We start from the raw sequence: 26561 nt of genomic DNA, 5'->3' as shown, positions 1-26561 counted from the left end.
GTTTCAGTGAGTAGTGTTTCATGATGAGTGCATTAACCCAGGCTTTACCCACATGAATTCAATAGTCTTCATAACGAAGGAGACACAGACTAGATCATCTTAAGCGCCAGAGTGTGGGAAGAGAACCATTTCAACACAATAAGAGAGGTGGGTAAAAGCAATGATTACCACAGCTAGACAGAGGCAGATAAATCCTTTAAAGACAATACAATGAAATGAGCTAGGACTTCTAATAACTCAATCTAATAACCTTATAAAGTCCCATCTAAAGCAGTGAAAATCCAATATAGTGCAGGCCATATTATTACTTTTTTAAGTCACTGTCGTAGACATTATTCAGACTTTGCATTATTCCTTTCAAAATATGCATAAGTACATTTGTAGCATCATGATAGTATCAGTTGTTTACCAACTAATGATATGTGTGTAGTGATGTGGTAATTGAATTCAGAATTTTAGCTATAGCATGTTTGCTTTGAGGTCTGCTGAGGTTGACAGCGAAGCAGCAGCTAGAATAATTTGTGTTTGGATGGAAGATGACAATCCTTTAGGTTCAGTGTGCTTATTGAGTAAGCTTCATCACTGCACAGCCCTCTCTTCTGAACCTGGGGTCAAACCTTCCACTTCTCCTGATTGTTGCAAGATTAAATAAAATAGACTGCTCTTAGGTGTTTAAGGTCGTGTCTAGATTTGACAGTTCATGCAGCTTTAGTATTCAAGTTCTGAACATGGGAATGACGAACGCGCCATGTGTCTACCGTATCCACAGTGTGTCCGGATTCCCTTTTCCGCGCTATATTCAAATGCCAGTATGCATTCTACAAAAGGTGGAATAGGCTAAATATGATAACACAACAACTGAGCGCAGTAGCTAACTACTGTAGCTAACTAGCCAGCTAACCTCTGTAGCTAGCCATCAAGCTAGCAAGCAACGCTAAAGGGATCGCAAACTGGTTAGCATAACTCTAGCCAAACAAAAATTAGTTTTTCAAAATATTAGCTAGCTGGCTAGCATTTATGAGGCCAACAAACACATTTCTCACACGCTAGGAACGTATTTCCTCCAACGTTTTAATGAAAAGTTGCATGTCGGTCCCAAAACACACGTTTTCTAGAGTACTGATGAGATTGCTAATTGTATGCACTTTCGGTAGCCTGATTGAGTGTAGACTGAGGAGAAACCCTCACACACACAATGCATCCCTGACTACCTCCTGAATTAGTCAGCCAGATCTGAACACAATCAGACCAGAAAGCAACTTTTCAATGCGATCTTCGTATTCTGATTGCGGAAGTCGCATGTAAGAGTCAAGTGTAAACAACTTAATTCTAATGCATTAAGGAAGGAGAACGTGTCTTCACATTGACAACAAGGAGAATATCGCACTTTGTGATTATTGGATTTGATTATTATGTTTGTCCTGGTGATAATCAGAATCTCTAAATGTGCAAATTTAAGTCACTTGTGATGAGAGAAGACCCCCGGAAGTTGAGCAATGTGTTTTCACTTGACCAGTTATGTTGCTAAACAAAGTTTGTGAGATCAGACAGATGGATTTCTCAGAGGCCATTTCCATGGTACCTTCAATCCAAGGACAAACTTAACCACAGTCTACAGTAAAACAGAGTCCTGACTCAAAATGTATAAACAGTTTCCCTCTTTCATTCAAGTTATAACATTCTACATTATTAGATTAGGCTGTTTTTATTCAAGAGTGTACTTTAGTAGGCCATTTCTCAAAAATGTGACCTATGCATTTCTTAGTGGAAGACATTTGACAAACAGATCTGTTTACAGACAGTATTTCATTGATACAGTTCTTCTCTCTTCTATCCCTGAAGCAATACTGAAAAATGACTTATTTTACAAGCACAGCATGCTGCTTTTGGCTCGTGTTTGCCTGATTCTGTAGCGTAGCCAGTTCACAGTTGCCATTCCTCCCTTCACCACTCCCCATGGCTAAGCTAACTGACATTTTCACTGTGTCGCCATCCATATGTGTGAACCCTGACAGATGTGGGATTAGGAGTGTAAAACATAAGTCAGAAATCCAATTGAGTACTTATTAATTTGAGTACTTTTTGCCTTAGAGCAATAAAGCAAGACATCTGACCTTAGTGTGAGAACTCATAGACAGAAAGAGCTTGTGTTTTATTTTAAGGTTTGATTGCATCAGGACCTACTGGTCTTGTAACGTGATTTGTCATGGTGTTATAAGAAACCAGGTGTCACGCCCTGGCCATAGAGAGGCTTTTATTCTCTATTTTGGTTAGGCCAGGGTGTGACTAGGGTGGGAATTCTAGTTTCTTTATTTCTATGTTTTCTATTTATTTTTGTTTGGCGGGGTGTGGTTCTCAATCAGAGGCAGCTGTCTATCGTTGTCTCTGATTGAGAACCATACTTAGGTATCCCTTTTTTCCACCTGTCTTGGTGGGAAGTTGACTTTTGTTTAGGGCGCATAGCCTTTAGCTTTACGGTTTGTTTTTGTAGTGTTTGTTGTTTTGTTCAGCGTCATTTTTATTAATAAAAAGGAAAATGTACGCTCACCACGCTGCACCTTGGTCCTCTTCTGTTAACAGTCGTGACACCAGGTGTGTATACAGTGCATTCGGAAATTATTCAGACCCATTGCCTTCTTCCACATTTTGTTACTTTACAGGCTTATTCCAAAATGTATTAAATTATATTTTTTGCTAATCAATCTACATACAACATCCCATAACATCCCATGACAAAGTGAAAACAGGTTTTTAGAAATGTTTCCAAATTTCAAAACAGAAGTACCTTATTTACATAAGTATTCAGACTCTTTGCTATGAAACTCAAAATTTAGTTCAGGTGCATCCTGTTTCCATTGATCATCCTTGAGATGTTTCTACAACTTGATTGGAGTCCACATGTGGTAAATTCAATTGAATGGACATGATTTGGAAAGGCACACACCTGTCTATATAAGGTCCCACAGTTGACAGTGGATGTCAGAGCAAAAACCAACCAATGAGGTTGAAGGAATTGTCCGTACAGCTCCGAGACAAGATTGCGTCAAGGCACAGATCTGGGCAAGGCTCCCAAAACATTTCTGCAGCGCACCATTGAAGGTCCCCAAGAACACAGTGGCCTCCATCATTCTTAAATGGAAGAAGTTTGGAACCACCAAGACTCCTCCTAGAGCTGGCTGCCCAGCCTAACTGAGCAATCATGGAAGAATGGCCTTGGTCAGGGAGGTGACCAAGAACCTGATTGTCAATCTGACAGAGCTCCAGAGTTCCTCTGTGAAGATGGGAGAACCTTCCAGAAGGACAACCATCTCTGCAGCACTCCACCAATACGGCTTTTATGGTAGAGTGGCCAGACGGAAGCCAATTCTCAGTAAAAGGCACATGATCGCCTGCTTGGAGTTTGCCAAAAGGTACCTAAAGGACTCAGACCATGAGAAACAAGACTCTCTGGTCTGATGAAACCAAGATTGAACACTTTGGCCTGAATACCAAGCATCACGTCTGGAGGAATACTGGCACGATCCCTACGGTGAAGCATGGTGGTGGCAGCATCATACTGTGGGGATGTTTTTCAGCGGCAGGGACTGGGAGACTATTCAGGATCAAGTGAAAGATGACCGGAGCAAAGTAGAGAGAGATCCTTGATGAAAACCTGTTCCAGAGGGCTCAGGACCTCAGACTGGGGCGACGGTTACCTTTCAACAGGACAACAACCCTAAGCACACAGCCAAGATAATGCAGGAGTGGCTTAGGGACAAGTCTCTGAATATCCTTGAGTGGCCCAGCCAGAGCCCAGATTTGAACCCGATCTAACATCTCTGGAGAGACCTGAAAATAGCTGTACAGCGATGCTCCCCATCCAACCTGACAGACCGTGAGAGGATCTGCAGAGAAGAATGAGAGAAACTCCCCAAATACAGGTGTGCCAAGCTTGCACCTACAAACCCAAGAAGAATCAAGGCTGTAATCACTACCAAAGATGCTTCAACAAAGTACTGAGTAAAGGTTCTGAATACTTATGTAAATGTGATATTTCCATTTTTTTTATTTTATAAATTTGCACAATCTCCTAAAAAACTGTTTTTGCTTTGACATTATGGGGTATGTGTGTTGATTGATGGTGAAAAAAACAATTTAATACATTTTGGAATACGGCGTAAGATAACATAATGTGGAAAAAGTCAAAGGGCCTGAATACTTTCTGAATGCACTGTATGTCCGCTTAGTTCCGGGTGTGATAGTTTTAAAGTCAGCTCAAATTGAAGGTAGTCAATGAAAAGCTCAGCATCCGCATCTCACAATACCACATACAACCTTATTTTCCAGTATGTTCTATGATGAAAATTATGGTGGTATGATACATTTTGTGAATCCACAGTATATGTTGTGTAGATAATGTTGCTATAACATGTACATTCACTAACCTGATGCTCTTCACATTTCCTATAATTATTTGGACCTAATCATTATTGTTTTTCTGTGGGTTTTAATGTCTACTGGTCATCGTGTTATGTGCCATGCTGTCAAACAAACAGCAGTATTTGAGTGGGGGCACAGACATTTTCTGTTCATCCTCTGCAGAAAGACTGACAGAAACATTTTATTTAAAAAATTATATATATTTTTATAATGAGACCGTTTACTGTAAGAGAGTTAACCTTCTGAGTCTGGTTGTAAAGGAACTAAACCGCATTGGTGATATAGCTGAACCTTGTTCACCTTTGATTACAATACGTCTAGGGAGCTGAAAGATACATTTGCAGTCAATTCACTGTGTGTATCAGGGGCATTGCAATGATCTGACTGAGTTCATCAGGGAGTGTATAGGGGATATTGTTCCCACTGTGACTATTAAAACCTACCCAAACCAAAAATGTGGGTAGATAGCAGCATTTGCGCAAAGCTAAACGCATGAACCATCGCATTTAACCACAGCAAGGTGACTGGGAATATGGTTGAATACAAACAGTGCAGTTAGGCCCTCCATAAGGCAATCAAACAGGCAAAACGTCAGTACAGAAGTGGAGTCGCAATTCAACGGCTCAGACACGAGACGTATGTGGCAGGGACTCCAGACAATCATTGACTACAAAGGGAAAATCTGCCACGTCGTGGACACCGACATCTTGCTACTGGACAAGCTAAACACCTTCTTCGCCCACTTTGAGGATAACACGGTGCCACCGACGCAGGCCGCTCCCAAGGACTGTGGGCTCTCGTTCTCCGTGGCTGACGTGAGTAAGACATTTAAGCGTGTTAACCCTTGCAAGGCTGTCGGCCCAGACAGCATCCCTAGCCGCGTCCTCAGAGCATGCGCAGTCCAGCTGGCTGGAGTGTTTATGGACATATTCAATCTCTCCCTATCCCAGTCTGCTGTACCCACTTGCTTCAAGATGTCCACCATTGTTCCTGTACCCAAGAAAGCAAAGGTAACTGAACTAAATCGCCCCGTAGCACTCACTTCTGTCATCATGAAGTGAGAGGCTAGTTAAGGATCATATCACCTCCAACTTACCGGACCCCCTAGACCCACTTAAATTTGCATACTGCCCCAATAGATCCACAGACGATGCAATCGCCATCTCACTGCCCACTGCCCTATCCCATCTGGACAAGAGAAATACCTATGTAAGAATGCTTTTCATTGACTACAGCTCAGCCTTCAACACTATAGTACCTTCCAAGCTCATCATTAAGTTCAGGGCCCTGGGTCTGAACCCCGCCCTGTGCAACTGGGTCCTGGACTTCCTGACGGGCTGCCCCCAGGTGGTGAAGATAGGAAACATCCCCTCCACTATGCTGATCCTCAACACAGGGGCCCCGCAAAGGTGCATGCTCAGCCCCCTCCTGTACTCCCTGTTCACCCATGACTGTGTGGCCACGCACACCTCCAACTCAATCATCAAGTTTGCAGACGACACAACGGTAGTAGGCCTGATTACCAACAATGACGAGACGGCCTACAGGGAGGAGGTTTTAAGGCCGTGGCGGAGTGGTGCCAGGAAAATAACCTCTCCCTCAACGTCAACAAAACAAAGGAGCTGATCGTGGACTTCAGGAGACAGCAGAGGGAGCATGCCCCCGTCCACTTCGACGGGGCCGCAATGGAGAAGGTGGAAAGCTTCAAGTTCCTCGCGTACACATCACTGACAATCTGAAATGGTCCACCCACACTGACAGTGTGGTGAAGAAGGCGCAACAGCGCCTCTTGATCTATTTACTTAATGTGTTTTCATCCTGAAACAAGATGTGAGTCATGTCTGTGGCAAGTCCCTCAGTAGGTATAGCCTACTCTGAATCAAATTGCACATGCAGTTTGTTCATTGCAACGTAATGCTGAGGATTTGTTGTGGCACAAGGACAGGGGCTGGGTGCCAAGTGAAAAATTATACTTTGCAAGAAGAGCATCCACAAAATGTAGTTCAATTGGACGACCCACACAGCAGTCCAATAATAATTGTCATCTCAATGAATCTCTGAGTACACTTAGTATACCAAACACGATTTATTATTTACTATTTGTTGCCTTACCTCCCTTATCCTACCTCATTTGCACATGCTGTATATATACTTTTTCTACTGTATTATTGATTGTATGTTTGTTTATTCCATGTGTAACTCTGTGTTGTTGTATGTGTCGAACTGCTTTGCTTTATCTTGGCCAGGTCGCAGTTGCAAATGAGAACTTGTTCTCAACTGGCCTACCTGGTTAAATAAGGTGAAATAAAGATTTTAATTAAATTAGGAACACCCGGGGGCATGGACTCTAGAAGGTGTCGAAAGCATTCCACAGAGATGCTGGCCCATGTTGACTACAATGCTTCCCACAGTTGTGTCAAGTTGGCTGGAGACTGTTGAGCATGAAAAACCCAGCGGTGTTGCAGTTCTTGACAGAAACTGCCTGGCACCTACTACCATACCCCGTTTAAAGGCACTTTCATTTTTGTCACACATACACAATCCATGTCTTAATTATTTCAAGGCTTAAAATAATTCTATAACCTGTCTCCACTCCTTCATCTACACTGACTGAAGTGGATTTAACAAGTGACATCAATAAGGGATCATAGCTTTACCCTGGATTCACCTGGTCAGTCTATGTCATTGAAAGAGTAGGTGTTCTTAATGTTTTGTATACCGCACCTGCTTTTAATCTTCAAGAGGGGATGTCAATAGCACTCAAATATTTCCCCTCTGATGCCTTTTCTGGAAATTACATCTCTTAACATCAGTGTTTTTTTTTTTTTTTTGTGGTAAATAACGGGAATAACCACTCATAAACAATAACCACTCATAAACAATGACCACTTATAAACAATAACCACTTATCAAGATCTATATACAGAATTTGCATATTGGCTGTTTATGTATGCCCATCAGTGTTGTAGTACTCAAGACCTGTCTCGAGACCACATATTGAGTGTATGGGTCTTGTCTCCGTGTTGGATACATTTGTACTCCTCTTGACTCGGTCTCAGACAGTGAGGACTCGTAATTTCGAGACCAACGGAGTAAAAATGTCATAATTATTAGCTTCCATTCAGTCAGGGCATACAACCGCTTCACCTTGCCAAATATATACACTCCTTTCTTGAAACATTAACAGCCTTTATATCTATTATAGACATGTTTACGCAGTGGCGAACCTGTAGGCCTTCAGTGTGTGATAGGTTTGTGATTCTGAAAGAACAGTATTACCAGCGCACTCATGTAGGAGAGTGCAATTTTTGTAAAACACAAAGGGCCAGTGGTGTAGTGGAGGGTATCAAAGTAGTGTAGTGGAGGTATAGGACTTAACAATTATGTAGTACAATAGAGAAATCATGAAAAGTAGCCTACACAATCGCAAAGCTTATGAAATATATTCACATGCGCTCTGAACACAGCATAGTTTCAGCGGAATATCACCTGCAGGCAGCAAAAGTGTGCAGCTCTCAACTGGTTTTGGCATGGAGCACCTCACAGAAGAATGACTTCGGCAGCGGTAGGGTAGGAAAGACGTTTCAATTTATGATATATACCAGTAAATGCTAAATAAGGAAACAATGGGTATGCAAACCAGATATTGTAAAAGTTTAGTCTGAAGTATTGGTTAGTACTCAATTTGTGATGCACGATTGTCATCATGTGCTGTTTCCATCAGGGGTGTAGACATGGATGGGCCTGGGTGGACAGAGGCCCACCCACAGGGGAGCCAGGCCCTGACAGCCCACCCAGTCAGATTGATGTGGTTTAAGCATTGTTGTGGACTTACACAATCACATTTTTATATTTCTTCTATAAAAAAAGTGGGATTTTGAGAGTGAAAATCTGACAAATCTATATGAAAAGCAGCAGTCACACAGTAAGATGTTAAAGGATAAGCAGTCCATAAACTCGGACATAATAAGCCTGTAGTTCCCAATTATAAGAATACAAAAACACAACCATTTAGCATTTCCCAATCGAAATGAACACCCATTACTTCCCATTGCAAAAAACATTTCACATTTAGCACACAAAGTAAAGTTTAAAGTGGAACTGACAGCGTTTTAACTACTTTGCATATATGAAACAAACAGAAAATCATAATATCAGTCAAAAATATAAAATTCCCAGTTTTTGCTACAAAACCAACTTTATAAGACGTTTTAAAAATAGGTTATATTTGACTCAATGTTCCATGATGTACACTAATGTAACCGGTATGAAATGGCTAACTAGTTAGCATGGTGCGCGGTAATAGCGTTTCAATCGGTGACGTCACTCTCTCTGAGACCTTGAAGTAGTTTTTCCCTTGCTCTGCAAGAGCTGTGGCTTTTGTGGAGCGATAGGTAATGATGCTTGGTGGGAGGCAGTTGTTGATGTGTGCAGAGGGTCCCCGGTTCGAGCCCAGGTAGGGGCGAGGAGAGGGACGGAAGCAACACTGTTACATTGATGCTGTTGACCCGGATAACTGGTTTCTGCAAAAAAGGAGGAGTTCAAAAGGGGGTTAAATGTAACCGATGTGAAATGGCTAGCTAGTTAGTGGGGTGCACGCTAATATAGTTTCAATCGGTGACGTCACTCGCTCTGAGACCTTGAAGTAGTTATTTCCCTTGCTCTGCAATGGCCGTGGCTTTTGTGGAGCGATAGGTAGCGATGCTTCGTGGGAGGCAGTTGTTGATGTTTGCAGAGGGTCCCTGGTTTGAGCCCAGGTTGGGGCAATGAGAGGGACGGAAGCAGAACTGTTAAACTAAGGCATTTTTGGCAGAATAAATGGATGCAGTTCAATGCATTGATATAATTCACCAATAGATTTCCTGGTAGTCCAAAAAATATTTTACTATCAGGTTGTAAATCACAGCTGGCCTGGTACATTCTTTGCTGCCTCCATTCGGGATACACTGTTTCAGTTTCAATGACTCAATATTCTGGACACAAAGAGACAAATGTAACTAAGGCTGGACATGTCTATACAATCAAACTAGCAAAGGCAATGATCACAAGTCAGCCATAACGTGGCTAATAGGCCAGTGTATCTATTTATGTAGCATACTAAAAACACTGAGCCTAATGTTAGCTAGATAGCTAGCTAGCTAGCTGCTAGGAGGATGACATGTCATGCCATTGGATGAGTGGGTGAGTGACTGAATTTTCCCCTCATATCGTTTTTCGGTGGCTAAACACAGCTAGAGATACAGTTGTCATTTGGTTAGCTAGCAAGAACTTGAACGACTGTAATACAGTTAGCATATCTCTTGCATTCACAAAGTTACTCTGGCTACAGCGATTTAAGAGACATTTCGTCAGAGTGTGCCAGAGCGCAGAGCAACTGATGAATTTACGAGCGTGCAACACCTGCTGAATATGACCGGTATCAGTAATCAGTCAAAAAAGTAAAAGTTAGTTAAGAACGCTCTAGATAACATGTAAACAGCCTAACCAGATCTGCTACGTTGAGTAAAATGGTCAGAGTATAGTGTTCTCTCATTTTTGTTTAAAAATAGCTAGCCAGCAAGCTAGCCAACTTTAGCCAGTTAGCTTGGGTGCTTGGTTGAGACAAGCATGCATCATTGGCAGGCAAGCTTCCGCTGAGGGACGAGGGGGTTACAATTCCCCATTGTTTATCAGTGCAATTTTGACGGCCAACTAGCTGAAAAGGTTTTAATGTTCTTTCGTTTAGATTTTAGCTCATCTTGCTCTGGCTAGAATTAGTTATTGATCTTGTTATGCTGCTATTTTTATTGAATTGGCCAAAGCTTTTGATACGGTAGACCATTCTATTCTTGTGGGTGGCTAAGAAGTATTGGTGTCTCTGAGGGGTCTTTGGCCTGGCTTGCTAACTACCTCTCTCAAAGAGTGCAGCGTATAAAGTCAGAACATCCGCTGTCTCAGTCACTGCCTGTCACCAAGGGAGTACCCCAAGGCTCAATCCTATGCTCCATGCTCTTCTCAATTTACATCAACAACATAGCCCAGGCAGTAGGAAGCTCTCTCATCCATTTATATGCAGATGATACAGTCTTATACTTAGCTGGCCCCTCCCCAGATTTTGTGTTAAATGCTCTACAACAAAGCTTTCTTAGTGCCCAACAAGCTTTCTCTACCCTTAACCTTGTTCTGAACACCTCCAAAACAAAGCTAATGTGGTTTGGTAATAAGAATGCCCCTCTCCCCACAGGTGTGATTACTACCTCTGAGGGTTTAGAGCTTTAGGTAGTCACCTCATACAAGTACTTGGGAGTATGGCTAGATGGTACGCTGTCCTTCTCTCAACACATATCAATGCTGTAGGCTAAGTTAAATCTAGACTTGGTTTCCTCTATCGTAATCATTCCTTTTTCACCCCAGCTGCTAAACTAACCCTGATTCAGATGACCATCCTACCCATGCTAGAATATGGAGACGTAATTTGTAGATCGGCAGGTAAGGGTGCTCTCGAGTGGCTAGATGTTCTTTGTCATTCGGCCATTAGATTTGCCACCAATGCTCCTTATAGGACACATCACTGCACTCTATACTCCTCTGTAAACTGGTCATCTCTGTATACCCGTCGCGAGACCCACTAGTTGATGCTTATGTATAAATCCCTCTTAGTTCTCACTCCCACCTATCTGAGATATCTACTGCAGTCCTCCTCTTCCACATACAACACCCGTTCTGCCAGTCAAATTCTGTTAAAGGTCCCCAAAGCACACACATCCCTGGGTCGCTCTTCTTTTCAGTTCACTGCAGCTAGCGACTGGAACGAGCTGCAACAAACATTCAAACTGTACAGTTTTATCTCAATCTCTTCATTTAAAAACTCAGTCATGGACACACTTACTGACAGTTGTGGCTGCTTTGCGTGATGTATTGTTGTCTCTACCTTCTTGCTCTTTGTGCTGTTGTCTGTGCTCAATAATGTTGTACCATGTTTTGTGCTGCTACCATGTTGTGTTGCTACCATGTTGTTGTCATTTTGTGTCGCTACCATGCTGTGTTGTCATGTGTTTCTGCCTTGCTATGTTGTTGTCTTAGGTCTCTCTTAATGTAATGTTCTGTTGTCTCTCTTGTCGTGATGTGTGTTTTGTCCTATATTTATATATATATATATATATATATATATATATATATATATATATATATATATATATATATATATATATATATATGTATATAATATATATACATACAGTTAAAGCCGGACATTTACATTTACATACAATTTAGCCAAATACATTTAAACTCAGATTTTCACAATTCCTGACATTTAACCCTGGTAAAAAATTCCTTGTCTTAGGTCAGTTAGGATCACCACTTAATTAAAAAAATTGAAATGTCAGAATAATAGTAGAGAGAATGATTTATTTCAGCTTCTATTTTTTTCATCACATTCCCAGTGGGTCAGATGTTTGCATACACTCAATTAGTATTTGGTAGCATTGTCTTTAAATTCTTTAACTTTGGTCAAATGTTTTTGGTAGCCTTCTACAAGCTTCCCATAATAAGTTGGGTAAATTTTGGCCCATTCCTCCTGACAGAGCTGGTGTAACTGAGTCAGGTTTGTAGGCCTCCTTGCTCGCACACACTTTTTCAGTTCTGCCCACAAATTTTCTATAGGATTGAGGTCAGGGCTTTGTGATGGTCACTCCAATACCTTGACTTTGTTGTCCTTTAAGCCATTTTGCCACAACTTTGGAAGTATGCTTGGGGTCATTGTCCATTTGGAAGACCCATTTGTGACCAAGCTTTAACTTCCTGACTGATGTCTTGAGATGTTGCTTCAATATATCCACATCATTTTCCCACCTCATGATGCCATCTATTTTGTGAGGTGCACCAGTCCCTCCTGCAGCAAAGCACCCCCACAACATGATGCTGCCACCAACGTGCTTCACCGTTGGGATGGTGTTCTTCGGCTTGCAAGCATCCCCCTTTTTCCTCCAAACATAACGATGGTCATTATGGCAAAGAGTTCTATTTTTGTTTCATCAGACCAGAGGACATTCTCCAAAAAGTACGATCTTTGTCCCCGTGTGCAGTTGCAAACCGTAGCCTGACTTTTTTTTATGGCAGTTTTGGAGCAGTGGCTTCTTCCTTGCTGAGTGGCCTTTCAGTGCGTGTCGATATAGGACTCATTTTACTGTGAATATAGATACTTTTGTACCTGTGTCCTCCAGCATATTCACAAGGTCCTTTGCTGTTGTTCTGGGATTGATTTGCACTTTTCGCACCAAAGTACGTTCATCTCTAGGAGACAGAACGCATCTCCTTCCTGAGCGGTATGATGGCTGCGTGGTCCCATGGTGTTTATACATGCGTACTATTGTTTGTACATATGAACGTGGTACCTTCAGGCGTTTGGAAATTGCTCCCAAGGATGAACCAGACTTGTGGAGGTCTGCAATTCTTTTTCAAAGGTCTTGGCTGATATATTTAGATTTCCCCATGATATCAACCAAAGAGTCACTGGGTTTGAAGGTAGGCTTCTGTGTTGGTTACAAAATTGTATTTATGTATTTATTGATATTTAACCTTTATTTAACTAGGCAAGTCAGTTAAGAACACATTTTTATTTACAATGACGTCCTTCCCCGGCCGACACTGGGCCAATTGTGCACCGCCCTATGGGACTCCCAATCACAACCGAATGTGATACAGCCTGGATTCAAACCAGGGACTGTAATGACACCTCTTGCACTGAGATGCTGTGCCTTAGACCGCTTCGCCACTCGGGTGCCCTATTTTGCAGAAATCCATTCAGGTGTATTTTGTGGCTTTTGGCGAATGTCTTCTAATGGTCTAATGTCGTGCTGTTGCAACTGCCTGTAAACACACAGTCCAGTTCAAAGTGAATGACAAATGGCTTGTATATATTAAGGTATAATGTAGCTCTGATTGGCTATAGCGTACCGGTCTGTGTAGACTTTATTCCTGTACAAGACAGATGTTTTAATTCGGTTTTATTTACTGCAGTGTCTATTAATTGTCCAAACGTACGCCCGCTTTCCTGCTCTATATTGCTATAGAATTTTCCCAAACATTCTAAGAATTTATGAAAATGTGAAAATGACCATATTTAAGCGGTCACTTGTGAAATTTTGTTTTTTTAAGTGTCATATTTTTCCTGGGGGTGAATATGAATAGATTTTACCTTGTCAGCTCGGGAATTCGATCTAGCAGCCTGTCGGTTACTGGCCCAATGCTCTAACCACTAGGCTACCTGCTCCCTGCTAAGAGATGGCTAACAACAGGAAGAATAAAAATCACAGTTCCGCTCACAAGATGATGATAATTTGAAACTTAACTTCCTGTTGAAAGTTATTCTTGAAAAGGGAGAAGCTAACAAATTAGCAGCATCCACTTTGATAAAACCTGCTGCAAACTAGCCAACAACAAAAGCTAGCTAGCTAGACCGTGGGAAAACTACTGCTCGATTTGAGCATTGACCTGTTGGCCTTCAAAAAGGCAGAAGTTCACTCTTCTGAATGTCAAAAGAATCCATATGTTGTTCTGAAATATGAACACAGAAATACTGGACAATTTACAATCATGGTTTTGAATTGGTCTTGAATTTTTCTGGTCTCGGTCTTGACTCGATTTTGGACCCCTTCTCCCCCTCCCGGTCTCAGTCTTGACTCGGTCTTTCCCCCCTCCGGTCTTGGCCTTGACTCAGATTCGATTTGCTCCGGTCTTGATCTTGAATCGGTCTCGCTTTAGGTGGTCTCTAACACAACACTGATGCCCACTGAGATGCAGAGAAAACAATAGAAAGTTGTACATTTAACCTACAGATGTTGGCCTCAGGTCAAGCTCCCTGTCATCGATTATAAATAACTGTAATATTGTCGAGAAATTATGTTAGTGTGGCAATGGAGGGACCCAGAAGAAAACATTTATATCCTAAGCACAGCAATATTGCAATATAAGTAAGAATATGCAATTTTATACGTGCATGTCACAAAGGCTTGCTCATTGCATTTATTTTCCTTACATTGCTTCCCTAATGTTGAAATGCTGAAAGAAGTCTACGTATTTGATCATGTCCAGCATTTCCTCTCAGTGTGTTGACTTGGCTAACATTTCCGGACAGCCTTTGGCCACATCGGAGGGAGGTGAATCAACAGTGGAGAGGAAGAGATGAGACAGACACCATGGCTAATCAGGCTCCGTCGTAGGCAGCAGGTGTTTCAAGAGGTTACTCTCCTCAGATCTTTTCTTTTCACTCCTAATAATCAGTCACTCTAGGATTTAATTTAAAATCTTCTGATGAGCATAAAACATGATTTTATCTCTGAGAGTTAATATTTCCTTTTGAATGTTTCAGATCTCACCCAGTTGGATGTTGTAAGTTGGCTGTTGGTTTGGAAAGCAAAGTGACTGGCGTGAGACTAGGGCTAAGGGCTGGGGGTTTCATAGTAATGACCATGGTCATGAGCAGAGGGTAATGAGAGGTGGTTGTTACACAGCTGTTAAGCTATGATACACACACACACACACACACACACACACACACACACACACACACACACACACACACACACACACACACACACACACACACACACACACACACACACACACACACACACACACACACACACACACACACACACACACACACACACCTCTTCCTCTCTGTCTGTCTGATGGTCCATTCACCCATTCACATCCAGCTTTACAAACCTAGGATTATATGATCCATGAAGAATATGTTTCACACAGCGACTCAAATAAATTGGACTGGATTATATACTTTGTTCAGTGCTGTATGTGATATGGAACAACTGATTTGTGTTCTCAACCTGCTTGTCTTTATATTATGCATTACCTACCTGTGGACAGCAGTCAGATTTCTATTTTCAAATACAGTTTTTTGTTGGTAATAACTATGTTATTGCAGTAACCTGTTACAGCGTATTGATATCCACACTTCTGCTGACAATTTATCATAATTCTTTCTGTGTTGTTTCTCAGGGGGGAAATGTTCATATCATCAGTAAACTGTATTGGCTTGGGTCTATCAAGTCAAGGAAATGAATTTGCTATTTATTTCTGCCAGTTGAGCTAGCTTTCTCAAGGCCACTTTGAAACATAATTTGCAAATGGATTCATTGCGCCTGAGATCAATGTACGACTCTGCCCTTTTAGACAGAGCCCATGTGCCAGAAACCTGAATAGCTCCATTGTTTGAACAAATTCATATTTATTTTACTTGGGTTTTCTTCATTCTGTTCTAGCCAAACACCAGTGCAACTATTGAGTCTAATTAGACCCCTGGGAGGAGACTTGGCAGCGGCAGGTGTGCTGTTTTCTGACTCTGTTGGAAGCCCATTCATTATTATGCCGCTGCAAATAATCTGGCTGATTTAGCATCCCTTGAAATCTGCCGCTAGCGTCACCAATCGGCCTGTCAATATCTCCCAGTGGGTGGGAGCAAAATACAGTAGGACCAGATAGAGTAGGACCAGATAGAGTAGGACCAGATAGAGTAGGACCAGATAGAGTAGGACCAGATAGAGTAGGACCAGATAGAGTAGGACCAGATAGAATAGGGTCAGATAGAATAGGGTCAGATAGAGTAGGACAACTCCTTTCACTGCTCGGAGTCCCTTTATACAGCTATCAAGTAGGAGTAATTTAGATGGGAATGACTGTTGTGAAAATGTCAACATTTTGTTGGTAATTTCTACTATACATCCTTTGGAATGGTTGCTGATGTTTGACTGACAGGGTAAACATTGTGTATCTCTCAATTTGACAGGTTTTTAAATAGGATACCATGGCATACAGTATTTGGTTTTCATCATTTTTAGGTGGATGGAATTGTTGGCTGTTCAGAATACTTTTTTTGCCACAGGGGCTCAGGCATTTTGCCTATCTACCTGTTCTCTGGTTTGTACTAGAAAGAATCTAGGAGATCTAGGCCATGGTAATTATAGGAACGTAAAGCAAAACACCACACTAGCACTGTCACCCACTGTCCCACTTTCAGTTGTTTTAATGAGCTGCAATGCTAGCTGCATTGTGAATCAGTGTGATGGATTTGCTTAATCTTCATAATTTATGTAGTGTCAGTGTGTGCTTCATTCTGTTAACAGTTTTCAAAAAAATTATACTGAACAACATTTACTTAAATTAACCCTCCTCATGGAAGAAAATAAATCAACTTGTCCAAAATACCACAGTTATCCATGGATTGTTCTGATACAGTGAGAAAGTAGACAAAGTGAACAGTATTCTCCTGACAAGCCTGTGTTATTACAACTGTCCCTTCGGTTGATCAAATGACTGTGTAGAAATCAAAATGACAACACCATCCTATCATGACACAAGGCGAGACCCAGATGCAGATGGTTTGAGTCTTAAAATGTTTATTAATCCAAAGGGGTAGGCAAGAGAATGGTCGTGGACAGGCAAAAAGGTCAAAACCAGATCAGAGTCCAGGGGGTACAAAGTGGCAGACAGGCCCGTGGTCAAGGCAGGCAGAATGGTCAGACAGGAGGGTACAAAGTCCAGAAAACAGGCAATGGTCAAAACCGGGAGGACTAGAAAAAGGAGTACGGGAAAAACACGCTGGTTGACTTGACTTAAACATACAAGACGAACTGGCACAGAGAGACAGGAAACACAGGGATAAATACACTGGGGAAAATAAGTGACACCTGGAGGGGGTGGAGACAATCACAGGAACAGGTGAAACAGATCAGGGCGTGACGCCATCCTTAGCTCAAGTGGGTCAGGGCAATTGACTGGTGCTTTTTCCCAGCCTGGTTGATGGTGGTTTCTACACTGCTCAAAAAATAAAGGGAACACTTAAACAACACAATGTAACTCCAAGTCAATCACACTTCTGTGAAATCAAACTGTCCACTTAGGAAGCAACACTGATTGACAATACATTTCACATGCTGTTGTGCAAATGGAATAGACAAAAGGTGGAAATTATAGGCAATTAGCAAGACACCCCCAATAAAGGAGTTATTCTGCAGGTGGTGACCACAGACCACTTCTCAGTTCCTATGCTTCCTGGCTGATGTTTTGGTCACTTTTGAATGCTGGCGGTGCTTTCACTCTAGTGGTAGCATGAGACGGAGTCTACAAATCACACAAGTGGCTCAGGTAGTGCAGTTCATCCAGGATGGCACATCAATGCGAGCTGTGGCAAAAAGGTTTGCTGTGTCTGTCAGCGTAGTGTCCAGAGCATGGAGGCGCTACCAGGAGACAGGCCAGTACATCAGGAGACGTGGAGGAGGCCGTAGGAGGGCAACAACCCAGCAGCAGGACCGCTACCTCCGCCTTTGTGCAAGGAGGTGCACTGCCAGAGCCCTGCAAAATGACCTCCAGCAGGCCACAAATGTGCATGATCTACACACAATACCACATAATGTAATTTGGAATTATGTTTACAAGTTAGTAAAAAATTCAAAGCTGAAATGTCTTGAGTTAATAACTATTCAACCCTATTTGTTATGGCAAGCCTAATTAAAGTTAGCTTGACAAGTAAACATTAGCTTGAAAATTCAAATACTAAGTTGCATGGACTCTGTGTGCAATAATAGTGTTTAACATGATTTTTAAATGACTACCTCATCTTGTATCCCACACATGCAATTATCTGTAAGGTCCCTCACTGAATTTCAAGCAAAGATTCAACCACAAAGACCAGGGAGGTTTTCTTATGGTTCACAAAGAAGGGCACCATTTGGTAGATGGGTAAAAAAAATTAACATCCCTTTGAGCATGGTTTAGTTATTCATTTTACGCTTTGGATGGTGTATCAATATACCCAGTCACTACAGAGATACAGGCGCCCTTCCTAAATCAGTTGCCGGAGAGGAAAGAAACCACTCAGGGATTTCACCATGAGGCCAATGGGGATTTTAAAACAAAGACAGAGTTTAATGGCTGTGATAGGAGATAACTGAGGATGGATCAACAATACTAACATAAATCCACAATACGAACATGAATGACAGACTGAAAAGAACGAAGCCTGTACAGAATAAAAATGTAAAAAAATATTCCAAGCCTCCCGAGTTGGGCAGCGGTCTAAGTCACTGCATCGCAGTGTTAGAGGTGTCACTACAGACCTGGGTTTGATCCCAGGCTGTGTCACAGCCGGCCGCGACCAGGATACGCAAGAGGCGGTGCGCAAGTGGCCCAGCGTCGTCCGGGTTAGGGGAGGGTTTGGCCGGCCAGGATGTCCTTGTCCCATCGCGCTCTAGCGACTCCTGTGGTGGGCCGTCCGCATGCACGCTGACTTCGGTCAAATCAAATTTTATTGGTCACATACACATGTTTAGCAGATGTTATTGCGAGTGTAGCGAAATGCTTGTGCTTCTAGTTCCGACAGTGCAGCAATATCTAACAAGTAATATCTAACAATTTCAAAACAGATACCGAATACACACAAATCTAAGTAAAGGAATGGAATTAGAATGTATACATATAAATATATGGATGAGCAATGACCGAGCGGCATAGGCAAGATGCAATAGATGGTATAAAATACAGTATATACATATGAGATGAGTAATGCAAGATATGTAAACATTAAAGGGGCATTATTAAAGTGACTAGTGATCCATTTATTAAAATGGCCAATGATTTCAAGTCTGTATGTAGGCAGCATCCTCTCTGTGTTAGTGATGGCTGTTTAACAGTCTGATGGCCTTGGGATAGAAGCTGTTTTTCAGTCTCTCGGTCCCAGCTTTGATGAACCTGTACTGACCTCGCCTTCTGGATAGTAGCGGGGTGAACAGGCAGTGGCTCGGGTGGTTGTTGTCTTTGGGGATCTTTTTGGCCTTCCTGTGGTATCGGGTGCTGTAGGTGTCCTGGAGGGCAGATAGTTTGACCCCGGTGATGCGTTGTGCAGACCGCACCACCCTCTGGAGAGCCTTGCGGTTGTGGGCAGTGCAGTTACCGTTCCAGGCGGTAATACAGCCAGACAGGATGCTCTCAATTGTACATCTATAAAAGTTTGTGAGGGTTTTAGGTGACAGGCCACATTTCTTCAGCCTCCTGAGGTCTGGGTGGGTGGACCATTTCAGTTTGTCCGTGATGTGTATGCAGGGGAACTTAAAACGTTACACCTTTTCCACTGCTGTCCCGTCGATGTGGATAGGGGGGTGCTCCCTCTGCTGTTTCCTGAAGTCCACGATAATCTCCTATTGTTTTGCTGACACCACACCTCTTCCCTGTAGGCTGTCGTCATTGTTGGTAATCAAGCCTACTACTGTTGTCGTCTTGGTAAGCATAGATTTGGCCGTGTGGATGCATGGCTCTCAAACTTCGCCTCTCCTGAGTCCATACGGGAATGGCAGTGATGGGACAAAACTGTAGCTACCAATTTTGCTCCACCCCCATGGGTCTCCCGGTCACAGCCGGCTGCGAAAGAGCCTGGACTCGAACCAGGATCTCTAGTGGCACAGCTTGCACTGTCCTGCAGTGCCTTAGACCACTGCACCACTCAGGAGGCCTCACTTTTCATATTTTCAAGCATGGTGGTGGCTGCATCATGTTATTGGCAAGGACAGAAAGGACTAGGACGTTTTTTAGGATACAAATAAACGGAATATAGGCACAATCCAAGAAGAAAACCTGGTTCAATCTCCTTTCCAATAAACACTGGGAGACAAATTCACCTTTCAGCAAGACAATAACTTTAAACACACAGCCAAATCTATGCTTACCAAGACAACACTGAATGTTCCTTAGTGGCCTAGTTACAGTTTTGACTTAAATCGGCTTGAAAATCTATGGCAAGACTTGAAAATGGCTGTCTAGCAATGATCAACAATCAAATCACATTTGTTTACAGCCTATTTAATTGGTTCCCGCGCTAAGGGTCTGGGGAGCCTACCGCCTTTGTCATTTTAAAATGTTGAGAGTATTTTATTGGCAAATTGCATATGCGGCATTGCTGAACAAATTAACACTTATAAATCTGCATTCATTCACGGGCCCTGTTGATTCATCCATCCACCAAATTCCACTACTGAATGCTCCATTCCTCAATGTAAATCAATTATGCATAGCAGAAGCAAGATATCTCAGTGTACACAGTTCTATTATTGAAAATGACAACACTTACTATGTGTACCGTGAACTATTTTAAATTGTACAACATTGGAATGGGGGTCTGTTGATCTCAAGCAATTAGTGTGTGTATGTGAGAATAGACCTCTGCCTTTCCACTGGGAGTTCCTGTATAAACCCCTTCATCTTCCCCAGTGTGATGTGTTAACTGTCTTTCTCACCCTCTCTCCACAGCATTATGCTGAGAGCCTGGCCCCACAATGTTGGAATTGGGCTCCTGTTCAGTCAGCGCTCAGACCCTGGCGGACCACAATGCTCTTGAGGTGCCCCAGCTGGCCAGGGTGGGGGTGTCAGGGAGCAGCACCCCACACCGCTACGTTCTCCACCCCGAGTCAGAGAACTGGCACAAGGACCGTCTTGGCCTGGCCACCGGCTCCCACTCCTGCTCCCTAATGGAACCCCAGAGCCTGTCAGACAGCCTGCTCTCCCACACAGCCATCATCGACACTCTCTACCTCCCCCACAATGCCCATGCCCCCCGTGGCCTCTCCCTGGATGTGGACATCTCCTACAACGGGGTCGAGGGAGTGCTGGGGATGGACCCCGACCGGCCCGTCAGTCCCATCGTCATTAAGCGCCGCCGGGGGGGCCTCATCGAGCAGCGGGACATCGTTAAGGCCCACCAGGCTCACAAGATCCAGAGCACCCCACAAGCCCTGCGCAAGGAATGGGAGTAAGTACAACATGCCTCCTCTCTAAGCTAGCAAGCTAACACGTGTTAGGACCATTACCTGTGGCAGGAAATGTATGTGTTTAATTCTAACTGGAGAGTATATACAGGAATGAGTCTGTGAAATAGACAGACTGTGAAACATCTTTCTATTATTTCTATTCACTGATTTAAGGCTAGCTTCACCAAGGAACATGGTTTCACAGTGACTTTTGTCTTTAATGAAATCATAGAGTCCCTTTATTTTTGCATTTTTATATGCAATTACAGTGTGCAGAGAAACATTTCTCAACATGAATTAAACAAATCAATGAATTAAGTGTTTAATAGATTATTCTAAAAGGAAAGGAGAGCCGCACACTCTAGGAGCTCAGATGCAATAATTTAAAACCAACGTTTGGACAGCCAAGCTACCTTCATCAGGGTATATACTGATGAAGTCAGCTTGGCTGTTGAAACGTTGGTATTATATTTTTGATTCTGAGCTCCTAGAGTGTGTGACTCTCCTTTTCTTTTTCAAGTGTTCTACTCTGCTAGCCAGCACCTCGCCTAAACAGGTGTGCATTTCTTTCGCCTCCAGATTGATAATAGATTATTATAAACATCTCTTTCCATGGCTTTGAACCAACAATGGACTGAATTTGTGTGTATTTGCGGTTGTTCCTTTTTACTTGTGATATGATTACCAAGGACTCTGTTTAATTATACTACTGCGGTGGTGTAAAGTACTTAAGTAAAAATACTTTAAAGTGCTACTTAAGTAGTTTTTTGGGGTATCTGTACTTTACTTTACTATTTAGATTTTTGACTACTTTTACTTTTACTTCACTACATTCCTTAAGAAAATATTCTACTTTTTACTCCATACATTTACCTTGACACCCAAAAGTACTTGTTACATTTTGAATGCTTCGCAGGACAGGAAAATGGTCCAATTCATGCACTTATCAACCGAACATCCTTGGTCATCCCTACTGCCTCTGATCTGTCGGACTCACTAAACACAAATGCTTTGTTTGTAAATGATGTATGTGTGTTGGTGTGTGCCCCTGGCTTTCCGTAAATTGAAAATACAAGAAAATGCTGTCATCTGGTTTGCTTAATTTGAAATGATTTATACTTTTACTTTTGATACTTAAGTATATTTTAAACCAAATACTTTTAGACTTTACCCAAGTAGAATTGTACTGGGTGACTTTTACTTTTACTTGAGTCATTTTCTATTAAGGTATCTTTACTTTTACTCAAGTATGACAGTTAGGTACTTTTTCCACAACTGTACTCAGGAGGAATGCTAGGTTTTTTCATTGTTAAAAGGATACTTTGGGATTTTGGCAATTGGGCCTTTTATGTACTTCCGCAGATGAACTCGTGGATAGTGTTTGAAGGAAGTTGCTAGCTAGCGCTAGTGCAATTGCTAACTAGCATTAGCACAATGACTGGAAGTCTATGGGTATCTGCTAGCATGCTAATAGATGTATTTATATAGCCCTTCTTACATCAGCTGGTATCTCAAAGTGCTGTACAGAAACCCAGCCTAAAACCCCAAACAGCAAGCAATGCAGGTGTAGAAGCACGGTGGCTAGGAAAAACTCCATAGACTTATATTTGAGAGAATGGGAAGAGTATGCAAAGCTGTCATCAAGACAAAGGCTGGCTACTTTGAAGAATCTCAAACCTAAAATATATTTTGATTTGTTTAACTTACTACATGACTCCATATGTGTTATTTCATTGTTTTGATGTCTCCACTATTATTCTACAATGTATAAAATAGTACAAAAAAGAAAACCCCTGGAATTAGTAGGTGTGTCCAAACGTTTGACTGGTACTGTAAGCCGGTACAGCCTCTTCTGTCAACTTCTGTCTATAGTGTCGTACCCGTACATGTCAGTTGTTTTGCTCTAGGATGCGCACAGCTATGGGAAGAAAAAACATGAATTGATCAAAATAACAAAAATCACCCTATGGTTATTTTGTCTAAAATAATCTCTTTTGTAAAATTATATTTTCAGATAAGATACTTTCAAATATATTTAGAAACGTGTTTTTATTCTAAATTACTTAAGTATTTTATATTCTGTAGATATCACACTGAGCAATAGTATTAGGTTTAACATAATACCCCCCCCCCGCCTCCATCAGCACCAGTCAAAGACCCCTATCTTCCCCTCCCCTCCAGCCAGGCAAGTCTTCCTGTGCCTGGGGTGCTGAGCAGGGTTGCAGGGGCACTGAAGGGCTGCTCACTGTCAGCAATCACCACAGGGAGGTAAAAATTCTGTCTCCCCTCCTCTATAGCTGGGTTGGGTATTGGCATGGTGGTGAGAGAGTGCAGTCTGCAGCATACTGCCTCCAACCTGATTTGTGTGTTGACATTGATTTTAGGAATAGGGGGGGCTTAATTGCTACTTTAATTCTCTGCCCTGACTCTGCCTCTTGGTTTTCATTAACAAGGCATTGTCAGGGGAGTAGGGGGGGGTACAGAAGGATCTCCTGACATGCTTTAAGCAGCTGATAGCGTTTCTTATGTGTTGTGAAATTGGAAAACAGAGCGTGTGTGACAAAGGGATGGTTGGTTCATTTCTGTGTCAGCTGGTCTGTTCGAATGATTTTCACAGTTTGGGTTGTCCCACTATGGCCTAGATAATTGATGTTACTCTATTTGGGACAATAATCGTCCCAGTCAGGTTGTGTTATTACCATAGCCTTTACCTCTCACTGTCATTTAGGATGATTCTGCCAGCTGCTAGTAGGAAAATAGAGAGGTACACACAAGCACGTAATAGGTTTTTTAAATGACACTCCAATTTGAATGCATTTTCAGCAGGGATGAGGGGGACAATTTTGAATGTGCAGCTGCATGGAAACGTAGATCTTAATTGAAGGGTTGGCTCCCACAAACAACAGTTCTGTGCACAAGGTTGCAGCAGGTGAAGACAAGGAAGAGGGTGGTAGTGAGGGAGGAAGAAAGCATTGAAATGCTGACTGTTTGTCCCTGCCGTTGTTGGGAAGGATCCTGTGTTAGCAGAGCCAGAGGCAGCTGCAGAGGGATGTGACCATCAATTTCAGCCTTGTGGATAATTCATACTTTTGAGCTTAGAGTTTGGTTAGAGGGCATGCAGGAAGGCTATTGGCAGGACACGGTAAATCACAACTCTATCAGATCCAATATCTATGGCTTTTAACGGAGGAGGAAAATGCATGCTGCTTATTACATTTTCTCCCTCACAGTTACTTGATGATACTTAAATGGTGTTGCATAACAGTTATATAATCATTTAAGTATTAACCTCATAATGACTCAACCATGGAAGATTGAGTTTAGTATTCAGGCATGGTAAGGATCTTAGATTGTAGATGTATTTTCTAATTCACTGGGTATGTGGATGAGGAATAGTTTGATAGGCTGAGAGGCTCCCAGAGTCTCCCATAATACTATTTGTAATGCAACATCAAGTTATGGATCTGTTGTTTGCTATCAGTCAGCCAAGCCGAGAGGCATATAATCTCACCACATCATCACTTACAGTGCCTTCGGATACTATTCAGACCCCTTGACTTTTACCACATTTTTTTAAGATACAGCATCAATCTAAAATGTATTAAATTGCCCCCCCCACTTTTTTCTACACAAAATACATCATAATGACAAAGCAAAAACAGGTTTTTAGAAATTTCTGCTAATTTATTCAAATAAAAACTGAAATATAACATTTACATAAGTATTGAGACCCTCCGGTGCGGGTCGTAGCCCCCGCCCAGACCCCGGATCCGGCCATGGCGCCTGGCTGAACACCACGCCTGGACTGGGCATCGGCGCAGAGGAAGGCTCCGGCCTTGAAGCGGTACTGGATGCCGTGCCTGGACTGGGCACCGGCGCAGAGGAGGGCTCCGGCCATGGAGCTGGGTTGGACGCCGTGCCTGGACTGGGCACCGGCGCAGAGGAAGGCTCTGGCCATGGAGCGGGACTGGACACCGTGCCTGGACTGGGCACCGGCGCAGAGGAAGGCTCTGGCCATGGAGCTGGGTTGGACGCCGTGCTTGGACTGGGCACCGGCGCAGAGGAAGGTTCCAGCTATGGCGCCGGGCTGAACGCCGTGCCTGGATTGGGCACTGGCGCAGATGGCTCCGGTCCTGGAGCTGGACTGGACGCCGTGCTTGGACTTGGCATCGGCGCAGAGGAAGGCTCCGGCCTTGGAGCTGGGCTGGATGCCGTGTCTGGACTGGGCATTGGCGCAGAAGAAGGCTCCGGCCTTGGAGCTGGGCATCGGCGCAGAGGAAGGCCCCGGCCTTGGAGCTGGGCTGGACAGTGTGTCTGGACTGGGCATCGGCGCAGAAGAAGGCTACGGCCTTGGAGCTGGGCTGGACGCCGTGCCTGGACTGGGCACCGGCGCAGAGGAAGGCTCCTGCCATGGAGCGGGACTGGACGCCTTGCCTGGAAGCTCCGGACCGTTGACCCTCGCTGGAGGTTCCGGACCATTGACCGTCGCTGGAGGTTCCGGACTGTGGACCATCGCAGGAGGTTCCGGACCGTGGACCGTCGTAGGAGGTTCCGGACTGCGAACCGTCGCCGGAGGCTCTGGACTGTGAACCGTCGCCGGAAGCTCTGGACTGTGAACCGTCGCCGGAAGCTCTGGACTGTGAACCGTCGCCGGAAGCTCTGGACTGTGAACCGTCGCCGGAAGCTCTGGACTGTGAACCGTCGCCGGAAGCTCTGGACTGGGAACCGTCCCCGGAAGCTCTGGACTGTGAATGCGCACTGGAGGTCTAGTGCGTGAAGCCGGTACAGGTGGCACCGGACTGGTGACACACACTTCAGGGTGGGTGCGGAGAGCTGGCACCGGACGTATCAAATGTCAAAGACATTCAGAGACTTGTCCCAAAGCCACTCCTGCGTTGTCTTGACTGTGTGCTTAGGGTCGTTGTCCTGTTGGAAAGTGAATCTTCTGCCCAATCTGAGGTCCTGAGCACTGTGGAGCAGGTTTTCATCAAGGATCTCTCTGTACAATGCTCCGTTCATCTTTGCCTCAATCCTGACTAGTCTCCCAGTCTCTGCTGCTGAAAAACATCCCCACAGCATGATTCTGCCACCACCATGATTCACCATAAGGATGGTGCATAGTTTCCTCCAGATGTGACGCTTGGCATTCAGGCCAGAGAGTTCAATATTGGTTTCCTCAGACCAGAGAGTCTTGTTTCTCATGGTCTGAGAGTCTTTAGTGGCCTTTTGGCAAACTCCAAGTGGGCTGTCACATGCCTTTTACTGAGGAGTGGCTTCCATCTGTCCACTCAACCATAAAGGCCTGATTGGTGGAGTGCTACAGAGATGGTTGTCCTTCTGGAAGGT

The 26561-nt window shown here is 43.3% G+C and overlaps 1 protein-coding gene across 1 annotated transcript in view; it reads left to right on the top strand.

Annotated features, from left to right (window-relative positions):
• The first annotated feature begins 20734 nt into the window (after positions 1-20734).
• Positions 20735-26561, top strand: part of LOC129855285 (voltage-dependent R-type calcium channel subunit alpha-1E-like) — a 173695-nt gene continuing 167868 nt past the window's right edge. Inside the window, exon 1 of the mRNA XM_055922777.1 lies at positions 20735-21217. Within this exon, the coding sequence (XP_055778752.1) occupies positions 20745-21217 (473 nt within the window). The 5' untranslated portion in view covers positions 20735-20744. The remainder of the gene's footprint in view (positions 21218-26561) is intronic.

This window comes from Salvelinus fontinalis, chromosome 5 (assembly GCF_029448725.1).
Source record: "Salvelinus fontinalis isolate EN_2023a chromosome 5, ASM2944872v1, whole genome shotgun sequence".
Classification (NCBI taxonomy): Eukaryota; Metazoa; Chordata; class Actinopteri; order Salmoniformes; family Salmonidae; genus Salvelinus; species Salvelinus fontinalis.
Note: the sequence above shows the minus strand (reverse complement) of the source record. Positions and strands in the feature narration are given on the sequence as shown.